The following is a 19,094-nucleotide window of genomic DNA, read 5'->3' as shown; positions in this document are numbered from 1 at the left end:
TCAGCAAACAACAAACACTCAAAGACAATCAGAACTAGAATTTAACATCCACAAAGGTATGTTATTGAGACATAATTTTCTCTCCAATATCACCCTTATTTCCAGAGATAGTCAATTCAAGACTAATCAGAAAATCAAGTTCAGTTTTAACAAACTTGGCCTAATTATTTACATAAGTTCAGCAAGAATAGTGATTATCATATAGATCCTTTAAAATTTGCTTTATTGGAATTTTTTATAAGGAATCTCAATTGAACTTTTAGTAGCCTCTCTAGGCCAGAAGCCAAGCTAAATATTTGCCATCATACATCATACATTCCTGCAAAATCTATAGATTGGGGCAATTCTTCTTCTGGAGGTCCCCAAAATATCCTGAGGTCCCTGGAAGGTTCTTCTATCAGGAAGTGACATTCTTTACTCACCTAGTAAGACTACTGGGAACTCTGTAAGCAAGGTATCAGGCCAACATTTCCAAGGGGCTTTAGTGGCTCCAGAAAGCCAACCTTAATTTCTTAAAGCTGTCTGATCATATCTGAGTCTGTGCATGTCTCTCTCAAATATGACATTCCTGTCAAAGCCTTGGTAAAATAACCAGTATTTCCAATGGTATCCTGTTACGAAGACAACAGATTCTCATTTAATTTATGTAGACAACTGTAATTGCCATGGAAGAATACTACCAAGAGTTTCTGAATTTCAGAGGGTTTATTTAGGTAGAGATAAAAGTTAAATGCTTCAGTGTGTTCCAAAGTAAAACTTTATCATATTTCTGTAAATCATAGATATCTTTTTTTTAAGATTTTATTTATTTATTCATGAGAGAGACAGAGAGAGAGAGGCAAAGACGTAGGCAGAGGGAGAAGCAGCCTCCATGTAGGGAGCCCAGGGACTCGATCCTGGGATCACGCCTAAGCCAAAGGCAGACGCTCAACCACTGAGCCACCCAGGCGTCCCAAAATCATAGATATCTTAAAAGAAAGTTTCCTTAATCTAGAAGAGCAAACATTAGAAAACTTAGCAGTGTTTCAAACAAGAATCCCCAAAACCATAATTCTTATTCATTTTGAATGTAGCTTTAGTTCTAGAAATTCTTATCCATTTAAAAAGATATCAAAAACCTGTATTTGTTTTTAAAAAGTTTCTTTTTATGAATCTCCTTGAAGATGAAACTCATTTTGCAAATAATTAAAAGACTGTGATGCAATTGACAAGGAAATTCAGTTATTTCTGACACATAACACTTCAATAATTAGAATGTTAAGTGACAACCTTATTACTAAAACATATTAAACTTAATTACCTTATTACCAAAACATATTAAAACTTCAAGAATTTCAAAATGCATATGCACACACACACACATATTTGAACAGTTATAGCATTTACCAAGCAACAACCCAAGGCTTAGCATAATTTGACAGTGCTTTCCAAGTAACTTTACATACCTAATAAACAAGTCTAATTGGTCAAAAAGTCTTTATTTACAATTCAGACATTGAGGAAGTCTGTTAAAACACTCAAACTTTTTTTTTTTAAGATTTTATTTATTTGTTCATGAGAGACAGAGAGAGGCAGAGACATAGGCAGGGAGAAGCAGGCTCCTCACAGGGAGTCTGATATAGAACTCGATCCCAGGACCCCAGGATCACACCCCGAGCCAAAGGCTCAGCCACTGAGCCACCCAGGCATCCCAACACTCAGCTTTTAAGGTACATGACTGAATAGGATTATGGATTATTATGAAACTTAAAATGTAATCTTTTATTTAACCAACATGACAAGAGGCATATAGGTAGGGTTATAGAGTTGTTAGCAAAATTAAGTTCCTTTAACATTGAAATGTTTTAACTATCTTAAGTAATTAAAGACCTGATAAAGACAAAACATAGAAACTGGTTCTCTGGTCAAAGAAAAGAGAAAAGAATCTTTTTTTACATTTTCTTATCAAGAGGAAACCAACAATCCAAGGAAACTTTGTCTTTTTAACAGAGTAAAGCAGAATTTCATTGTTATACCAGGATACTTTTATTTATTTATTTATTTATTTTTTTGAGAGAGAGAGCATGAACACGCAGGAGCAGGAGGAGTCAAAGGGAGAGGGAAAGAGTCTTAAACAGACTCTACATCCAAGTGTAGAGCTGGACAAGGGCCTTGATCTCAAGACTGAGATTATGACCCCGAGCTGAAACCAAGAGTCGGACAGTTAACTGCACCACCCAGGCACCCTCACCAGGGTACTTAAAATCCATTTATATCAAGATTGTGGGATCAAGCCCCAAGTTGGGCTTTCCACTCAGCACAGAGTCTGCTTGTCCTTTTCCCTCTGCTCCTTCCCCTGCTCTTTCTCAGCTCAGCTCTCTCAAATAAAATTTTTTTTAAATTTTTACTTATTTATGATAGTCACAGAGAGAGAGAGAGAGAGGCAGAGACATAGGCAGAGGGAGAAGCAGGCTCCATGCACCGGGAGCCCGATGTGGGACTCGATCCCGGGTCTCCAGGATCGCGCCCTGGGCCAAAGGCAGGCGCTAAACCGCTGCGCCACCCAGGGTTCCCTATTTTTAAAAATAAATAAATAAAATCCATTTATTTCAACTTTGGTCCATCCTGATGGCATATAAAATTCCTTTCCAGGGGCACTTGAGTGGCTCAGTTGGTTAAGTGTCAGCTTTAGGCTCAGGTCATGATCCCTGGGTCCTGGGATCAAGCCCCAAGGCTGGCTCCCTGCTCAACAGAGTCTACTTCTCCCTCTCCCTTTGCCCCTCCCCCTCCCACTTGTCCCTCTTTCTCTCTCAAAGGCTCTCTCATAAAATAAATAAATAAATAAATAAATAAATAAATAAATAAATAAATATCTTTTAGAAATAAAAATAAATATCCTTAGTTTTCTGCAAGAAGAAGCAAAAAGCACAAACCTATGTTCACTAATCAGTGCTTTAGTATTCCATCCTATTTAGAAAAGGCCTAATGTCCAGCGAATTTAGTCCAATTTATCATCCAAACAAAACTTTAAAGTTTCAGTTTACCAAAGACTTAGAAAGTGGTCTTAACAATTACCCCTGGAGGGGCACCTGGGTGGCTCTGTAGTTGAGTGTCTGCCTTTGGCTCAGGTCATGATCTGGGCATCCTGGGATTGAGTTCCACATGGGGCTCCCTGCAAGGAGCCTGGTTCTCCCTCTGTCTATGTCTGCCTCTCTCTGTGTCTCCCATGAATAAATAAACAAAATCTTAAAAAAAAAAAAATTACCCATGGAAACTTTGAGACAAAATTAACCATCATTTTAAGTCCTCTCTTTGCTAACAAATTACAACAGAGATCATGAGCTTATATGACCCTTCAGCAAACCTTGGTAGAATAAAAGTTTTGTATTTAATGCTGATAACTCTAAAGACACGTTTATCTTCATAAAACCAACAAACTTGAACTAGTTTAAATACCAAATATATTCCATCTGGGTCCACTTAAAAGGCAGTCAATTTGCTCCCCATTGTCAATTTTTATTAGAGATGCTGCTGGGAAAATCTGAAGTGGGAAGTGGAAGTCCAGGGCTGTGCACTTTGCTCCTTGACAGTGAGGGTAGGAGGAGCCAATGGTGCCAGAGGCACCAAGGATGGTATAGGAACCAGGTATACCAGCTGCACCCAAGATGGTGCAGAAACAGGAGGATGGGGAGAGCAAAGCAGAAGAGGTGAGGTACCACCAGGAAGGCTGGAGGTGGATAAAAGCCCAGAGGGCAGAGTGAGGTCTCCTGGTCCTAAAGCTCATCAGCTTGGAGAGATGAAAAGACAGGGTTTGGAGTTTGTTTTTTTTTTTTTTTTTTCCACCAAGCAGTGGAATTAGGCAGTCCATGTCAGGCCAGAGAGGACAGGAAACTTCCTCAAAACAAAAGGTAACTGCTTAGGAATATTCCTTAAGGTCCCAGTCGTGAGGTGGACTAACCCACAGAGAGTTGGCTACACTTATCATAGCCATTAACCTGGGAAATGAATAAGGGAGAAGCTCCCACATATAAGAGTAACCTGGGTCTATTAGGAAGGAGGAACAGTGAGGGATGTTTTCCAGAGGAAAAAATAACCCAAGCTTTCATTACTTGCTAAAAGATCCCTAATGTAATAATCTCATTTTTTTTTAATAATCTCATTTTTAAACAAATACCTATCCCAAAGTATTTGTAAATTACTATGTTTATTTTAATACACACAATTGAAGATAGTCTCCAAAATACCACTATCCAGCTTGTCATGTATCAAGAATCTTTATTGATACTCAACCATGAGATCCAATAATTCAATACCTAGGAACTTACCTGAAGAATAATTAATAATATTTGCAAAGATTTAAATAGGAAGATAATAAAAGCATGAGAACAAAACCCAAGGGCTCACAGAGCTGCACTGGGATTGTGAGGAGCAACTGATTTGATTATATACTTTTTAGTTGGGAGGGGACGGAAACAAAGTTTCCAAAAGGATTTTCACATATTAAAGAAGACTTAAAGGATCCTGCAGGCTTACCTATTGTCACACCAAAGTCTAGCAAGACATTAACATTAAGATTGAGAGTCCTTGGAGGAATGTCACACTCTGCTTGTCTCAAGTATTTGTCAGTGGGCTGCAAATTAAAAGGTTATTTAATTTTATCTACCTTTTCTTTTGCCTTTGTTCTTCACGTAATTTGCTATGTACCAGGCACTATTCCTAAATGTTTTAAGTATGTTTAAACTTTTCATTCTGAGGATAACTCAGTGAAGTGGTACTACTATTGTTATCCCACAGGAAAATTAAATCATTTGCTTAAGGTCACACAGCTGGGATGTCAAAGAGCCAAAATATTCATTAACACCTTGTTTATAGGGCTAAAATATGGAAACAGTTTAAGATCAACAAAATTATGATATAACCATAGAACGGACACAACCAAAATTTTGTTTTTTGGTTATTTAAAGAAACGAGAAAATTCTCATGTTTAAAAAATAGAAAAAAAACTATATATGTCCTATATATGTCCCAACTTTGTTAGGTAGATATGCACAAGAAAGAAGGGAAAATAATTTGGCCTGGCTCAGTCTAATATAGAAAATGTGGGGTTCAGAGCTAATAGCCAAGAAAGAACTCTTAACGAAGTCTTTAGTAGAAAAAGGTAGTTTTACTAAAGCACAAGACAGGACTTGTGGTCAGAAAGAGCTGTACTGGGGTTGTGATAGGTGACTGATTATATACTTTCAAGTTGGGAGGGGATTAGGGATAGTGTTAAGTCTCCAAGAATTTTAGAAGCAAGGTTTCAGGACCTTGAGGGGGTAGCTATTGTTAGGAAAAGGTCATTCATTTCTGTCTAGTAAAACTCAGGTCCTGAGACCCTTCAGATGTGTATCAGTGGCCATATGCTTGAAGGATGACTGCCAACATATATCTTTGGGGGTAGAGATAAGGGAAGTTTCCAAAGAAACTTTTTTTAGGGGAGGGAAGGAGAGAAGGAGAGATCAGGAGATAAACCCAAACTGGCTCTTATGCCCAGCACAGAGCCCAGGATGGGGTTTGATCTCACAACCCCTGAGATCATGACCTGAGCTGAAATCAAGAATCACATGCTTAACCAACTGAGCCACCCAGGTGCCCCTCCAAAGGAATTTTTATATGTTAAAGAAGATTTACAAGATCCTGGGGTGCCTGGATAATGTTAAGCTAAGATTGCCTTTTGCCCTTAGCAAAGAAAGTGCAACATCAAGGCATCTGAGCTCCCAGAGGAAGGTCACTCTGCCTATTTCAAGGACTTGTCACAGAGCTGTAGGCAGTAAAGAAATTTAATTTTTTCTTTTGCCTTACTTTCCCACATCAAGTAGAGCATCTGACTTTTCGTTTCAGGGTGGTAATTTCAAGCCCCATGTTGGGTATAGAGATTACTTAAAAAAATAAAAATCAATAAAAGTGGGACACCTGGGTGGCTCAGTGGTTGAGCGTCTGCCTTTGGCCCAGGGCATGATCCTGGAGTCTCGGGATCGAGTCCCACATCGGGCTCCCTGCATGGAGCCTGCTTCTCCCTCTGCCTGTGTCTCTGCCTCTCTCTGTGTGTGTCTCTCATGAATAAATAAATAAAATCTTAAAAAAAAAAATCAATAAAAGTGCTGGTCTTACCCACTATATTAAAAAAAATAAAGAGGGAAAAGAATTTCTTACTAGTAGTTCTATCTTTGGCTGGTAGCATTACAGATGATTTTTATTTTCCCTTTCATATTCTATATCTTCTTAATTTTCTTTTTTTTTCTTCTTAATTTTCTATGATAAACATGTATTACTTTAAAATTACTTAACAATATTAAAATATCCCACCTACTGGAATTTTAAGAAACAGCAAACAAACAAAGGCAGAAAAAAAGAGAGACAACCCAAAAAACAGACTCTCAACTGGAGAGCAGATGGTACCAGAGGGGAGGTGGGTGGGGGGATGGGTGAAATAGCTGAAGAGGATTAAGATTATACTTATTTGATGAGCACTGTGTAATATTTGGAATTGTTAAATCACTGTATTATGCAACTAAAACGAATATAACACACTGTATGTTAATAAGTACACTAGAATTAAAAAAAAAAACTTCATCTACCAGTAGACTAGATTCTAAAAAATTTATCCATTTCTCCCCACACTTAAATATTAGAGAAATATGCATACTCCAGCTTGATATAAAATATATTAATGATGCTATTGCCAGCTGCTGTGGAAATTCTTTCTTATAACCTGACTTATTTAAAATTTGTTCTAATTCCTGTTTAGTTGTGTGATTATATTAAAATTTACCTGAACACTCTCAATAATGGATAATAAACTGTGTGTTAATAACCTAAAAAAATTGTTATAAGACTTGAGAATGACCTTATGAGTATTAAACATGAATAGTTGTTATTAATTCTAATTATCTTTAATTTATAACAATTTCATCATTGGTCACTTCTGTGAAGATTTCTGGGCTTCTTTAACCTTTCTGGGACTCTGCGATCCTGCTCTACCTTTATCCATGTCTGTCTCATCTCCTCTTCTCCATCTGCACTCCCATTTCAGCACTTCACCTCTAATCCAAGTCAGCAGTAGGAATGAAGCATAAAACCAAGGAAGAAGGCTACAGGGAATCAGCAATATAATTTGAGTTGGAAATTTTTCTGAAAATAGACTAGCTGTGTGCAAATTTGCACAGATTGCTGCATTTATTAGACTGTGTGATATGCATCATTTTGAAATGGAAAAAAATAGAAAAATGTTCAAAACTCAGGAACATTCTGTAAACAGCAATTTCCTCCCACTCCCTGAAATGATGATAGCAAAAACTCCAGGAAAGGAAAAAAGAAAAAAATTTTTTTTTATTCTTAGATGACTTGGAAGTAGTCTTAAATCAATCCTTGTTAGCCATGACACAAGTGTAAATGAAGAAACATACATAAGAATGAAGTAACTAGTAGCCAAGTGTTCTAGGTCTTAAGTTTTCTTTTCTTTTTTTTTTTTTTAATGTTTATTTATTTATGATAGTCACACAGAGAGAGAGAGAGAGAGAGGCAGAGACACAGGCAGAGGGAGAAGCAGGCTCCATGCACCGGGAGCCCGACGTGGGATTCGATCCCGGGATTCGATCCCGGGTCTCCAGGATCGCGCCCTGGGCCAAAGGCAGGTGTCAAACCGCTGTGCCACCCAGGGATCCCGGTGACAAGCATTTCTTCTAGCCACCTATTTCTTTTTTTTCTCCAAAAATTATTTATTTGAGAGAGAGAGAGAACACGAGTGGGGGGCTGCAGAGGAAGGAGAACTAGACCCTACACTGAGCAGGGAGCCTGATGCAAGCTCAGTTCCAGGACCCCGGGGATGCCTGGGTGACTCAGGATGTGATTCCAGGGGTCCTGGGATTGAGTCCCACACCGGGGTCCCCGTGGGGAACCTCTTTCTCCCTCTGCTTATGTCTCTTCCTCTCTCTGTGTATCAAATAAATAAATAAATAAATAAATAAATAAATAAATAAATAAATAAAATCTTTAAAAAAAAATTTCCAGGACCCCGGGATCATGACCCTAACCGAAGGCAGATGCTTAACCAACTGAGCTATCCAGGTACCCCTCTAGCCACCTATTTCAAAACAGACGATATTATTTCTGTGAAAGGGAGACTTCAGTTTTTCTGACTTGTTTCTTGTTATCATGTATCTTGAAACCACCATCTCATGAAAATGTGTGACCCTGAGTTATGCTTTTGTTTGTTGAGGGTTTACATGTGTACAATAAAGTACAGTAATCATGAGTGGACAGCTTGATAAATATGTATGCTTAACTCCCTTGACACAAAGCTTCTATCTTTTTTTAGCTCTCAGGCTTGACAACCAATGTTGTGGACATTATTTTGGCTCATCACTTCGGTCAGGTAAGTGCCTATTCCAAGCCAGCTGTTTGTTGGCTTGCAGCAAAATCTTATTTACCTCAGGAAAGATGGGGTGCCTTAGAGTTCACCGGATCCTAGTGGGTACCACTTCCAGGGCAGAGTATGATGCACGTGGCCCAGCAAAGGCGAGTCTTCAGGGAGAGACATTAGCTCAGTGCCACATGCCTCTTGGCATTTGAAGAGATGAGGGAAGACAGGATCCCCTCCCCTGCCACCTGTCCCCTTCAGCAGCATGCCATCTGTTAATGTTTGATAACATCACATGCCTCACCAAACATCTTCAGAGCCATGATGAGGTCTGGGAAAGGCTTCACAAAAATAGAAATTTCAGAGAAAAAAGAAACCAAAAGAAACAAATGTCAGTGCTTAAAGAACCTTAGAATTTATCTTGCTCATTCTCATGTTTTACTGGTAAGAAAACTGAAGTCTGTAGAGGCAGTGAACAGTAATGGATAATTACTGGTTGGGAAAGGTAACCTCAGTCCTCTTTTCAGAGGGAGGAGTGCATTGGATAGTAAGATTCTGAATGAGCTGATAAGTATCCTATTTTTTGTAAGAGTTGGGGAAGGATTGCTGTTGATTCTTCTTTAAATGTTTGGTAGAATTTACTGCAACACCATCTGGGACAAAGCTTTTCTTTGTGTATACTAAAGAAAAGGTTACTAATTTAATGTCTTTACTTATTAAAGATCTATTCAAATTTTTCTATTCTTTGAGATGCTTTATTATTTTTTTTGAGATGCTTTAGATAGTATGTGTCTTTCTAGGAATTTATCCATTTCATCTCAGTTACTTAATTTGTTGGTATAAATTATTCATGATATTCCTTTGTAATTCTTTTTATTTCTGTAAAGTTGAAAATATCTCCTCTTTCCTCCCCATTTTTTATTTTTTATTATTTTTTTAAGATTTTATTTATTTGGGATCCCTGGGTGGCCCAGCGGTTTGGCACCTGCCTTTGGCCCAGGGCGCGATCCTGGAGACCCGGGATCGAATCCCACGTCGGGCTCCCGGTGCATGGAGCCTGCTTCTCCCTCTGCCTGTGTCTCTGCCTCTCTCTCTCTCTCTCTCTCTCTCTCTCTCTCTCTGTGACTATCATAAATAAATAAAAATTAAAAAAAAAAGATTTTATTTATTTACTCATAAGAGACACAGAGAGAGAAGTAGAGACCCAGGCAGAGGGAGAAGCAGGCTCCATGCAGGGAGCCCGACACCGAACCCAATCCTGGGTCTCCAAGATCACACCCTGGGCCGAAGACAGGCGCTAAACTGCTGAGCCACCCGGCTGCCCTCCTCCCTATTTTAGTAATTTGAATCTTACCTCTTATTTTAGCCAACCTCTAGCCAACCAATTGTTTGTTTTTGTTTGTTCGTTTGTTTAAAGATTTTATTATAAAAAATAAATAAATAAATAAATAAAGATTTTATTATATATTCATGAGAGACACAGGGAGAGAAAGGCAGAGACACAAGCAGAGGGAGAAGCAAATTCCATGCAGGGAGCCGGACATGGGACTCGATCCCGGGTCTGCAGGATCATGCCCTGGGCCAAAGGTGGCGCTAAACCGCTGAGCTACCGGGGCTGCCTCAATTGTTTGGTTTTATTGGTTTTCTTTTCCTGTTCTTTTTTAAATTCTCTATTTCATTTATTTCCACTCCAATTATTATTTCCTTCTGCTTGCTTTAATTTTCCTGTTTTTCTAGTTGTTTTCTTTTTTTTTTAATCAGCTTTCCAATATGGGGCTCGAACTCACGACCCTCATATGAAGACCTGAGCCATGCAGATGCCCCTTCTTTTTCTAGTTTCTTAAGGTGGAAGGCTAGCTATGAATTTGAGATCTCTCTTCTTTTTTTCATATACACATTTATGGCTATAAATTTCCCTCTCAACACATGTTAGCTGCAGCCCATAAGTTCTGGCAGTTTCATTTATCTCAAAAGTATATTCTGATTTCCTAATGATTCCTTCTTTGACGCATTATTTAGTATTTTGTTCAGTTTCCCAGATTTCCTTCTGTTATTGATTTCTAATTTCATTCCATTGTGATCAGAGAATATATTTAATGTTTCATTCCTTTTTGAATGTCTTGAGATTTATTTTATATCCTAGCTAGCATATGATCCTACCATGTGGCCTGTCTGTTCCATGAGCACATGACAAGGATGTGTATTCATTCTACTGCCATTAAGTGGAGTGTACTCTGGGTGTCTTGTCAGGTCTAGTGGTTTATGGTGTTCAATTTCATTGTGATCTTCTGGCTCATTATTCATCCATAAATGAAAGTGAGTTATTAAAATTATCACTTACTATTGTTGAATTTTTCTTTCTCCCTTCACTTCTGTTTGTTTTTGCTTTGTGTATCATGATTGCTTGTCTTCCTGATGTTATATTTTTATTTAACAGAACTTGGAACTAATCTTCTTTCATTAGCCCCATCTTTACCCTCTGCTTCCAGAGAGAACTTGTGCCTACAAATCTCGAGCCTTTTCAGGCTACATGGTACATGTTCACTGACTTCTTTCATTCTCCCCACTGCCAGCCTACCAGGCTTACTGAATCTGCTAAATGAATAATTACAGTCTTTCTAATGCTTTCTCACTTTCAAAATGTTATTGCTGTTGTTTTTTTTTTTCCTGTTGCCTTTGTCCTTAGTAGTTTATGACTTACAAAGAAGAAACTGCTATTCTTTTTATGATTTTTCTAGGAGTAAAATTGCATGTGTGGGTTTTTTAAAAAGATTTATTTATTTATTCATGAGAGACACAAAGAGAGAGAGAGAGATTGAGAGAGGCAGAGACATAGGCAGAGGGAGAAGCAGGCTCTTTGCAGGAGCCTGATGTGGGACTTGATCCCGGATTCCAGGATCACAACCTGAGCTGAAGGCAGCCACCCAACCCCTGAGCCATCCAGACGTCCCGTAAAATTGTGTTTTAATCCAGCATCTTTAATTGGAAGTCTCAAACACTATGATCTTTTCACATGTGCTGCATAGAGTGGGTACTCTCCTAAAGACATAGCATGCTTGGTTTTTTTGTTGTTGTTGTTTTTTAAATTTTATTTATTTATTCATGAGAGACACAGAGAGAGGCAGAGATACCGGCAGGGGGAAAAGCAGGCTTCCCATGGGGGAGCCTAATGTGGGACTCGATCCCAGGACCCGGGGATTGCAACCTGACCCAAAGGCAGATGCTCAAAAAAAAAAAAAAAAAACAACAAAGGCAGATGCTCAACCACTGAGCCACCCAGGTGCCCCAGCATGCTTGGTTTTGACTGTAAACCTTAAAAACCAGTTCACAAAGTTTATGAAATTCTATGCTAAGTGCTGTGGAAGAGAGAAAAGTATATAAGATATGGCCCTTATTCTCTGGGAGTTCACTCTGTATGGAGATATGCTATATAGAAATACTATTGTAACACAGGTAAAAAGAGACAAGTAATAAGCACTACCTTTCACTAAACACCTACGAGTTTCAGACAGACATTTTATGTATATTAATCAGTCTGATAATCTCATCATAGGAATTGTATTATTCCCACTTCACAGATAAAGAATGAATTGGTTTCCAGCTAATAACTTACGGAGGGAGGATATATGAAGCCAGATTTGTGCCTAGCTCTGAAGCTTTCCTTTCTCTACCCTGTCAGGGTACCTTAGGAAAGGGGCACCATGAGGGAGCTAGAGGAATTCAAGGGCAGGAGAAGTTTACTTCTTAATTTGGGGATCAGGGAAGGGCTTCAATGCAGAGGAAGTATCCCATCTGGGCCTTGAAGGATAAATAAAATTCAACATTTTAGGTTTCAGGAAGAAGAGGATCATTCTAGGAATGAGGAGTAGTTTGCTTAAAAACCAAGAGACCTTGCTTTCCATTTTGCTGTCAACCTAGAACTACTCTTAAAAAATAAAATCTTGGTACTAAAAAAAAAAAAAATCTTGGTATGCCTGGCTGGCTCAGTTGGAGTGTGCAACTCTTGATCCCAGGGTGTGAGTTTGAGCCCCATGTTGGATATAGAGATCACTTAAATAAATAAACTTTAAAAAAATTTAAGCAAGCAAATTTTGTATTGCTTCTAATATTTTGAAATGGAAATAAATAAAGTTTCGAAATATGAATAATCTTATCTTCACCAATAAGAAAAAATGACTATAGTGACATCCTCTTTTTTTATCTATCCAATTTGCAAAAATTTAAAAGAATGGCCATTTGTATTAGTAAGGTTGTGGAGAAACAAGTGGTATAAACAAACAGTACAGCTGCATATGTCCTGATAAGGAATGATCTCTACCATACTTTAAGGGGAGAAGCAAGGTATAGAACAGTATGTTTATGCTTTTTTTTTTTTTTTAAGTGGGAAGGGGGAGGCAATTTGTATATATAACAGCTTTACCTAAGAAGTTGCATTAGTGGACAGCCCCAGTGGCGCAGCGGTTTAGTGCCGCCTGCGGCCCAGGGTGTGATCCTGGAGACTTGGGATCGAGTCCCACGTCGGGCTCCCTGCATGGAGCCCGCTTCTCCCTCTGCCTGTGTCTGCCTCTCTCTCTGTGTGTGTCTCTATGAATAAATAAATAAATCTTAAAAAAAAAAAAAAAGTCCATGATCTTTAAAAAAAAAAAAAAAAAAAAAAAAGAAGAAGTTGCATTAGTACTTAAGCCAGTTTTACCCCTTTTACACCATTATCATTTTTTCCCTCTTTTATCTCAAACTTTGCTGTTCAGGTTCCTCTCCAGACCTTCAAGGGAGAGAGCTGGCTATGTATTTCATCTCTGATTACTCTGTGCTTCATTTGTTATTTACTTTTCTTACTATAATTTCTTTAGCATTTACTGTATTTCCTCAGAGTGATTGTAGTGCCTTTAGTTTCAGGTAGACTCTGATCCATTTGGTCAGTTTCTATCTATTCTTGGCTGACTTCATCTATATGGTAGTAAGAATACAAACAGATACTCTCCTTATTTTATTTCTCTACATGGTTTGATGGTAACCTTTACACACTACCCTGGATTAACTGGCTCTCCTACTATCCCTGATCCATTTCTTTCCACCAAAGCAAACGTTTTCTGTTCTGCTTAAAACTGCTTGCCAAGTTGTGTGTGTGTGTGTGTGTGCATGCATGTGCACACTTGTGTACAGGTGTACACTTATGTACATATGTATTTCCCACCTTCCATTTATTTTCCACTTTACAATTCATATAACTTTTATTTTATTTTATTTTTTTTAAATAATTTTTTTTAATTTATTTATTCAGAGAGAGAGAGACTGAGAGGCAGAGACACAGGCAGAGGGAGAAGCGGGCTCCATGCAGGGAGCCCGACGTGGGACTCGATCCTGGGTCTCCAGGATCAGACCCCGGGCTGCAGGCAGCGCTAAACCGCTGTGCCACCGGGGGTGCCCATAACTTTTATATCTAATCTTTAAAACAGCCTTGTCAGGGGTGCTTGGCTGCCTCAGTTGGTAGAACATGCAACTCTTGATCTCAGAGTTGTAGGTTCAAGCCCCGCATTAGTCATAGAGTCTATTTAAAAATAAATAGATGGAACAGCCTTTTTAAATATCTGGTTATTATCTTCATGTGTTTTTTTTTCTTTTTTTTTTCTTTTTTTTATTTATTTATGATAGTCACAGAGAGAGAAAGAGAGAGGGGCAGAGACATAGGCAGAGGGAGAAGCAGGCTCCATGCACCGGGAGCCCGATGTGGGATTCGATCCCGGGTCTCCAGGATCGCGCCCTGGGCCAAAGGGAGGCGCCAAACCGCTGCGCCACCCAGGGATCCCATATCTTCATGTGTTATGAGGAATGACAGAACATGCAAAAAACACAAATAAGGAAACTAGAGTTCTGAATGGCTAAGTGACCTGAATTCCCCAGGTAGTACTTGAATCCAAGTCCAGTGCAGTTTGTGGGTGCTACAAGTAAGAAGGAAGTTCAGAGAAAATCTCTTTAAGTTTTTACATTTGGCTTGGAGTTGGTGACCGGCCTTTGCCATAATAGATTCTTTGTGCCCTCATCCAACACAGAATATGGCACTGAACTAATCTACTATAGATAAACATTTCAGCCATTCAGTCTACCAGTACGAGAGTAGGCCCCAGGCTCTGCCTCATTTCCCATCATAAGCAGAGAGATTAGGCTTTGGGCATTGAGAATGCAAACCAAACAACATAAATTTGTACTATAGCTCAGAAGTTTACCTGTGTCTCTTTTCAATTGTTCTAGGAAGAGTTGCAGGCCAACCTGGACCTGATTCAAACCTACAGACTGCATATTGCCCAAGATATCAATCAAGAAAACTTACAGCTCTTCCTGGGTTCTTACAACGGGTACTGTTTTTTTTTTATTCCTCCACTTAAATATAAACTAGGTCTAAGAAGATAATGGACATTTGAAGGAGAGGGGAGGGTAAAATAAACTACTTCTTTGAGTGCTGTGTCATGAGATTGCTTTATACTGTTACACCACAGTAAAAGAGGAAGGGCTATCAGACAGATAGGAAAGCAGCTTTCAAGGAAAATGAATGGGAGCACCTGGCTAGCTTAGTTGGTAGAGTGTGTGACTCTTGATTTTGGGGTCATGAGTTCAAGCCCCACATTAGGTGTAGAGCTTACTTTAAAAAAAAAAAAAAAAAAAAAGGAATGAACCAAAGGCCATTTAGGGCACATTGAAATACCAATTGTAGTTTTAAGATGTTTAGAGATTTAAAAAAGTACCTAAGTTACATGCACACACAAAAACATAGATGTAGGGCAGCCCGGGTGGCTCCGTGGTTTAGTGCCACCTTCAGCTCAGGGCCTGATCCTAGAGACCCGGGATCAAGTTCCACATCGGGCTCCCTGCATGGAGCTTGCTTCTCCCTCTGCCTGTGTCTCTGCCTCTCTCTCTCTCTCTCTCTCTCTGTCTCATGAATAAATAAATAAAATCTTTAAAAAAAAACATACACGTAATATGAGGCAGGACAGAAAAATACATGTAGAAGAGGCAAAGAATAGAAGTCCTAGGCCTTGATTCAGTTTCTCTTTGCTGACATCTTGTCATTGGGCAAAAGTAATACATGGACACTAGTAAATTCTCTTTTGTTTGTGTACATTCCAAAACCTGTCACGTCTCCCCAGTCTCTGAAAGAGTCGGATTTTTATTTTGGGACCAGGTTCTCCAAGGTTAAAACATACTCCTGCTAGTTTTCTGAGTACATGGGAAAAGATTGAGAAAATTTGTCAGCTGTAACTAACCCAAAGTCACCCAGAGATTTTGAACCTCCAACTCCTTTCTTTGTATAACAGAGCCTCCTCATTTTCAGTTGAAATCAGAAAGGTTTGGGAAGCCTGGGTGGCTCAGCAGTTGAGCGCCTGCCTTTGGCTCAGGTCGTGATCCTGAAGTCCCAGGATCGGGCCCTGCATCGGGCTCCCTGCACGGAACCTGCTTCTCCCTCTGCCTATGTCTCTGTGTCTCTCATGAATATATATATCAGAAAGGTTTATTAAGTACCGCACTAAACTATGTTAGAGATTTTCCCCCCAAAGTTCCCCTTCTTTGAAGGAATTTATTCCTATAAACTAGTTGGAAAATTAAACACCATAACTTGAGAGTTTCAGTAGCATTGCTATTGAGTTTTGTGGTTTTTTTTTTGGGGGGGGGGGGGTTGGGTTTTTTTGCTATTGAGTTTTGAAGTTGCCTCTAAACTTCTGGCTGTTCCTGCCTCAAAACCCCTCAGGGCTGAGCCAGGAACCTCTCACCTGCTCGTACCACTCAGGATGCTCTGAAGTGGTTACTCATGAACAAAGTGTAGAAGGGTCCCTTCCCTCATCAGGTGTGAAGGAAAGGTAGTTCCAAATTCCTTGATATATTTTGGTTTTCACAACCAGGAAATAATCTTGAGTTGCCATGACTTTACCTGAAAAGGGTATTGCTTCCTTTGTTTTCTAGACGCAGAGACCTAGAGATTGAAAGACCCTTGCTGGGCCAAAATGATAACAAATCGAAGACATTAAAGTAAGTCCCTCAGTTTCCCTAGTAAGTTGCTAAGTATCTTTGCCTTTTATAAACTAATTCAGTATTTAGTGGAATATAGCTGCTATTTGCAGAATGTCATGTCTTATTTTGCCTTTCCCCAGGTGTTCTACTCTCTTGGTGGTAGGGGACAGTTCACCTGCAGTTGAGGCTGTGGTAAGTATGTCCTGATGTTGTGAAGATAAATAAGATTAAACATAATAAAGTGTATATAGCACACTGCTGAAATACTGGAAACAATTGATAAATAGTAGTTTTTGTTATTTCTGATTACATATATCAGGGTTTGCGCTTTATTATCCAGATTGGAAAATGAATTCCTCATCAATTACTAGATTTCATTAGAAGGGATCGGTATTACCTTTGATTGCATTATGTGGTGCAGTTCACTTTGTGGCAAGTACTATGACTGAACACCATTTGCTTATTGTCGGATTTCTGACAGCCCTTCATTCAGCCTTCTGCAGCCACCAGATATAGCCTGGAGCTGTATCAGGCTGGAAGGCTGCTAAGAGCCTATATGCTTTCCTCTGTCTCCTCCTCAATTATATAATGCACTGGTAAAAATAAAACATGCTAATTGTAGAAAATATGAAAAAAATTTAAAATAGAAGGACAGGAGGAAACATCACAATCCTGTTACCCAAAGGTAAACTATTATTTTTCCTCTAACATACCCTGGGTGATATTAAACATACAAGGTTTGGGGACCTGGTTACTGATAGGATTTATGATAGCCTTTTTCCACTTTATAAAGTCAGTAAATCTGTATAATGTTTAGTTTTGTAAATGTACCTTTATTTAACCTCATTCTCCAGTTGCTTATATCAGATTTTGCACCATTAATAATGTTGCTCTTGAACATCCGTATTGAATTTTTTATCATTTCCCTGGGATAGATTTCTAGAAGTGGAATTAATGTGTCAAAATCATAAACCTTTGCAAAATTTTTGATAACATTTGCAAATTCCTTTCCAGAAAGGACATAGCATTATGTTGGCACCAACAATGCATGAGAGAACCTGTTTCACAGCATCTTGTCCAACACTGGATTTTTAAATTTTATTAATAATTTAATAGATTAAAATGGTGTCCCACTGTTTTAATGTGAATTTTTTAATTACAAATGAAGTTGACAGTTTTTCATATGTCTATTACTATTACAATTACTATTACTATTAGTTTTTCCTACAGTATATGTAGTTTAAGTAGGTATCTGTATGAGATTACGTTGTTTTCTTTGGCAGCCTTCACTTCTACTCTTTTTAGAGAAAAAGGTTAGGGAGTAAGGCTTTTGGGAAAGGGAGTCTAGTAGCTAATCAGGGATGTAGCCATAGGTGAGAAGGCTTATGGGGCAGAGTAAGTGTAGATTGAGGTAGATGTGATGATATATTCATACCTCTCTGAATCATCCTGTAAAACATTTTGTGTTTGCTATAACATAATGGGATGGCTTTAGCACAGAGGTAAATGACCCTCAAGTCCAAAAAAAAAAATTTCCCCAAAGGTAATAAAGTTATAGTGATGATCCCAATTCATCATGAAGGAGTTTTATAAAGCTCAGTCTTTTCTGGCTATAAAGATAGAGATACATGGTACAAAAATATCTATCAAAAACATTTCTTTAGGAGCACCCAACTGGCTCAGTTAGTAGAGTGCGCGACCCACAACCCTTGATCTCAGGGTCATGAGTTTGAGCTCCGCATTGGATATAGAGATTACTTTAAAAAAAACTTTATTTTTTCTTCACAAACATATGACCTAAAACAGGAAAACATTGTTATTTTTAGAAAATACCCTTTATTAGAATTTTCTAATAATGCTGAGTTATTTGTATAAACTTGCATGGACTTAAAAACAAGATTTCCGGTTCTTTTTCATGACTAGATAGATTGGCCAATACAGAGAAGGTCTTGTTTTCTGATTTCCTCATCTTCAGCATTTATAGATAAGAACTTCAGGAGCCCCATCTGTATCTCAAAGTAGATGCTCTTCTAGACAGATTCTAGCTTGGGAGAGCTAGCATTTTATCCCCAAAATTGATAAGGATTAGAGGGTCGTCCATGCATAGAAGAGCAGGAAGGAACTCCTCAGGTTTTGGTCATTTTTGCTAACTATTCTTGCTCACTTATTCAGCCTCATTTTTTGAGCTTCTCCCTATTTGCTCAACACTTTGGGGGAATACAAAAAATAAATAAGATGGAGTCTCTGCATTTGGGGAGCTGGGGAAAGAGTAGACATGTCAAAAAAAAAAAACAACCATTGCATTTGGCTTACCAGATATGAAGACTTCTTACAGAGTTATAGAAATTACAAAGTGGTAAACCAAAGAAAGCATGATTTATAATATTAAATCCAGATGTGGAAGCTCATTCTTCCAGAAAATATTTGTTACATATCTACTGTTCTAAGCACTGTTCTTTGGCAAGGATCCAGTTTTTAAATTCTGCAGTTTAGAGTTAATGATATTCTGTACTAAACTGGCACATTTGCTTATCACTGCCTGCATTGTCATTTGTGTAGAGCAAAAACTTTGGTTTGGTGATCCTCGCTTTTAGATCATCCCCTGATTATAGAAGAGTTTTGTATACCTGCCCATCAGCAATCCCCAGAGTTCAGCTGGATTACTGGTCCTTGCCTAGGTAATTTTAATAACTCCCTAACTGGCTCACTGCCTCTG

At 38.6% G+C, this 19,094-nt stretch overlaps 1 protein-coding gene across 11 annotated transcripts in view; it reads left to right on the top strand.

Moving 5' to 3' along the window:
• Nucleotides 1-19,094, top strand: part of NDRG3 (NDRG family member 3) — a 74,816-nt gene that overhangs the window by 46,976 nt on the left and 8,746 nt on the right. For 9 of the 11 annotated variants that reach the window (XM_072800920.1, XM_072800918.1, XM_072800919.1 and 6 more), the window contains 4 exons: nt 8,336-8,392; nt 14,627-14,730; nt 16,331-16,396; nt 16,519-16,570. In XM_072800920.1, coding sequence (XP_072657021.1) covers nt 8,336-8,392; nt 14,627-14,730; nt 16,331-16,396; nt 16,519-16,570 — 279 coding nt within the window. Of the gene's footprint in view, nt 1-8,335; nt 8,393-14,626; nt 14,731-16,330; nt 16,397-16,518; nt 16,571-18,937; nt 19,057-19,094 lie in introns of all 11 variants that reach the window. The other 2 variants (XR_012018549.1, XR_012018550.1) reach the window with 1 other exon arrangement.

The sequence above is a fragment of the Canis lupus genome, chromosome 26, assembly GCF_048164855.1.
Source record: "Canis lupus baileyi chromosome 26, mCanLup2.hap1, whole genome shotgun sequence".
In the NCBI taxonomy this organism is placed as follows: Eukaryota; Metazoa; Chordata; class Mammalia; order Carnivora; family Canidae; genus Canis; species Canis lupus.
This window is presented reverse-complemented; position numbering and strand designations above follow the sequence as displayed.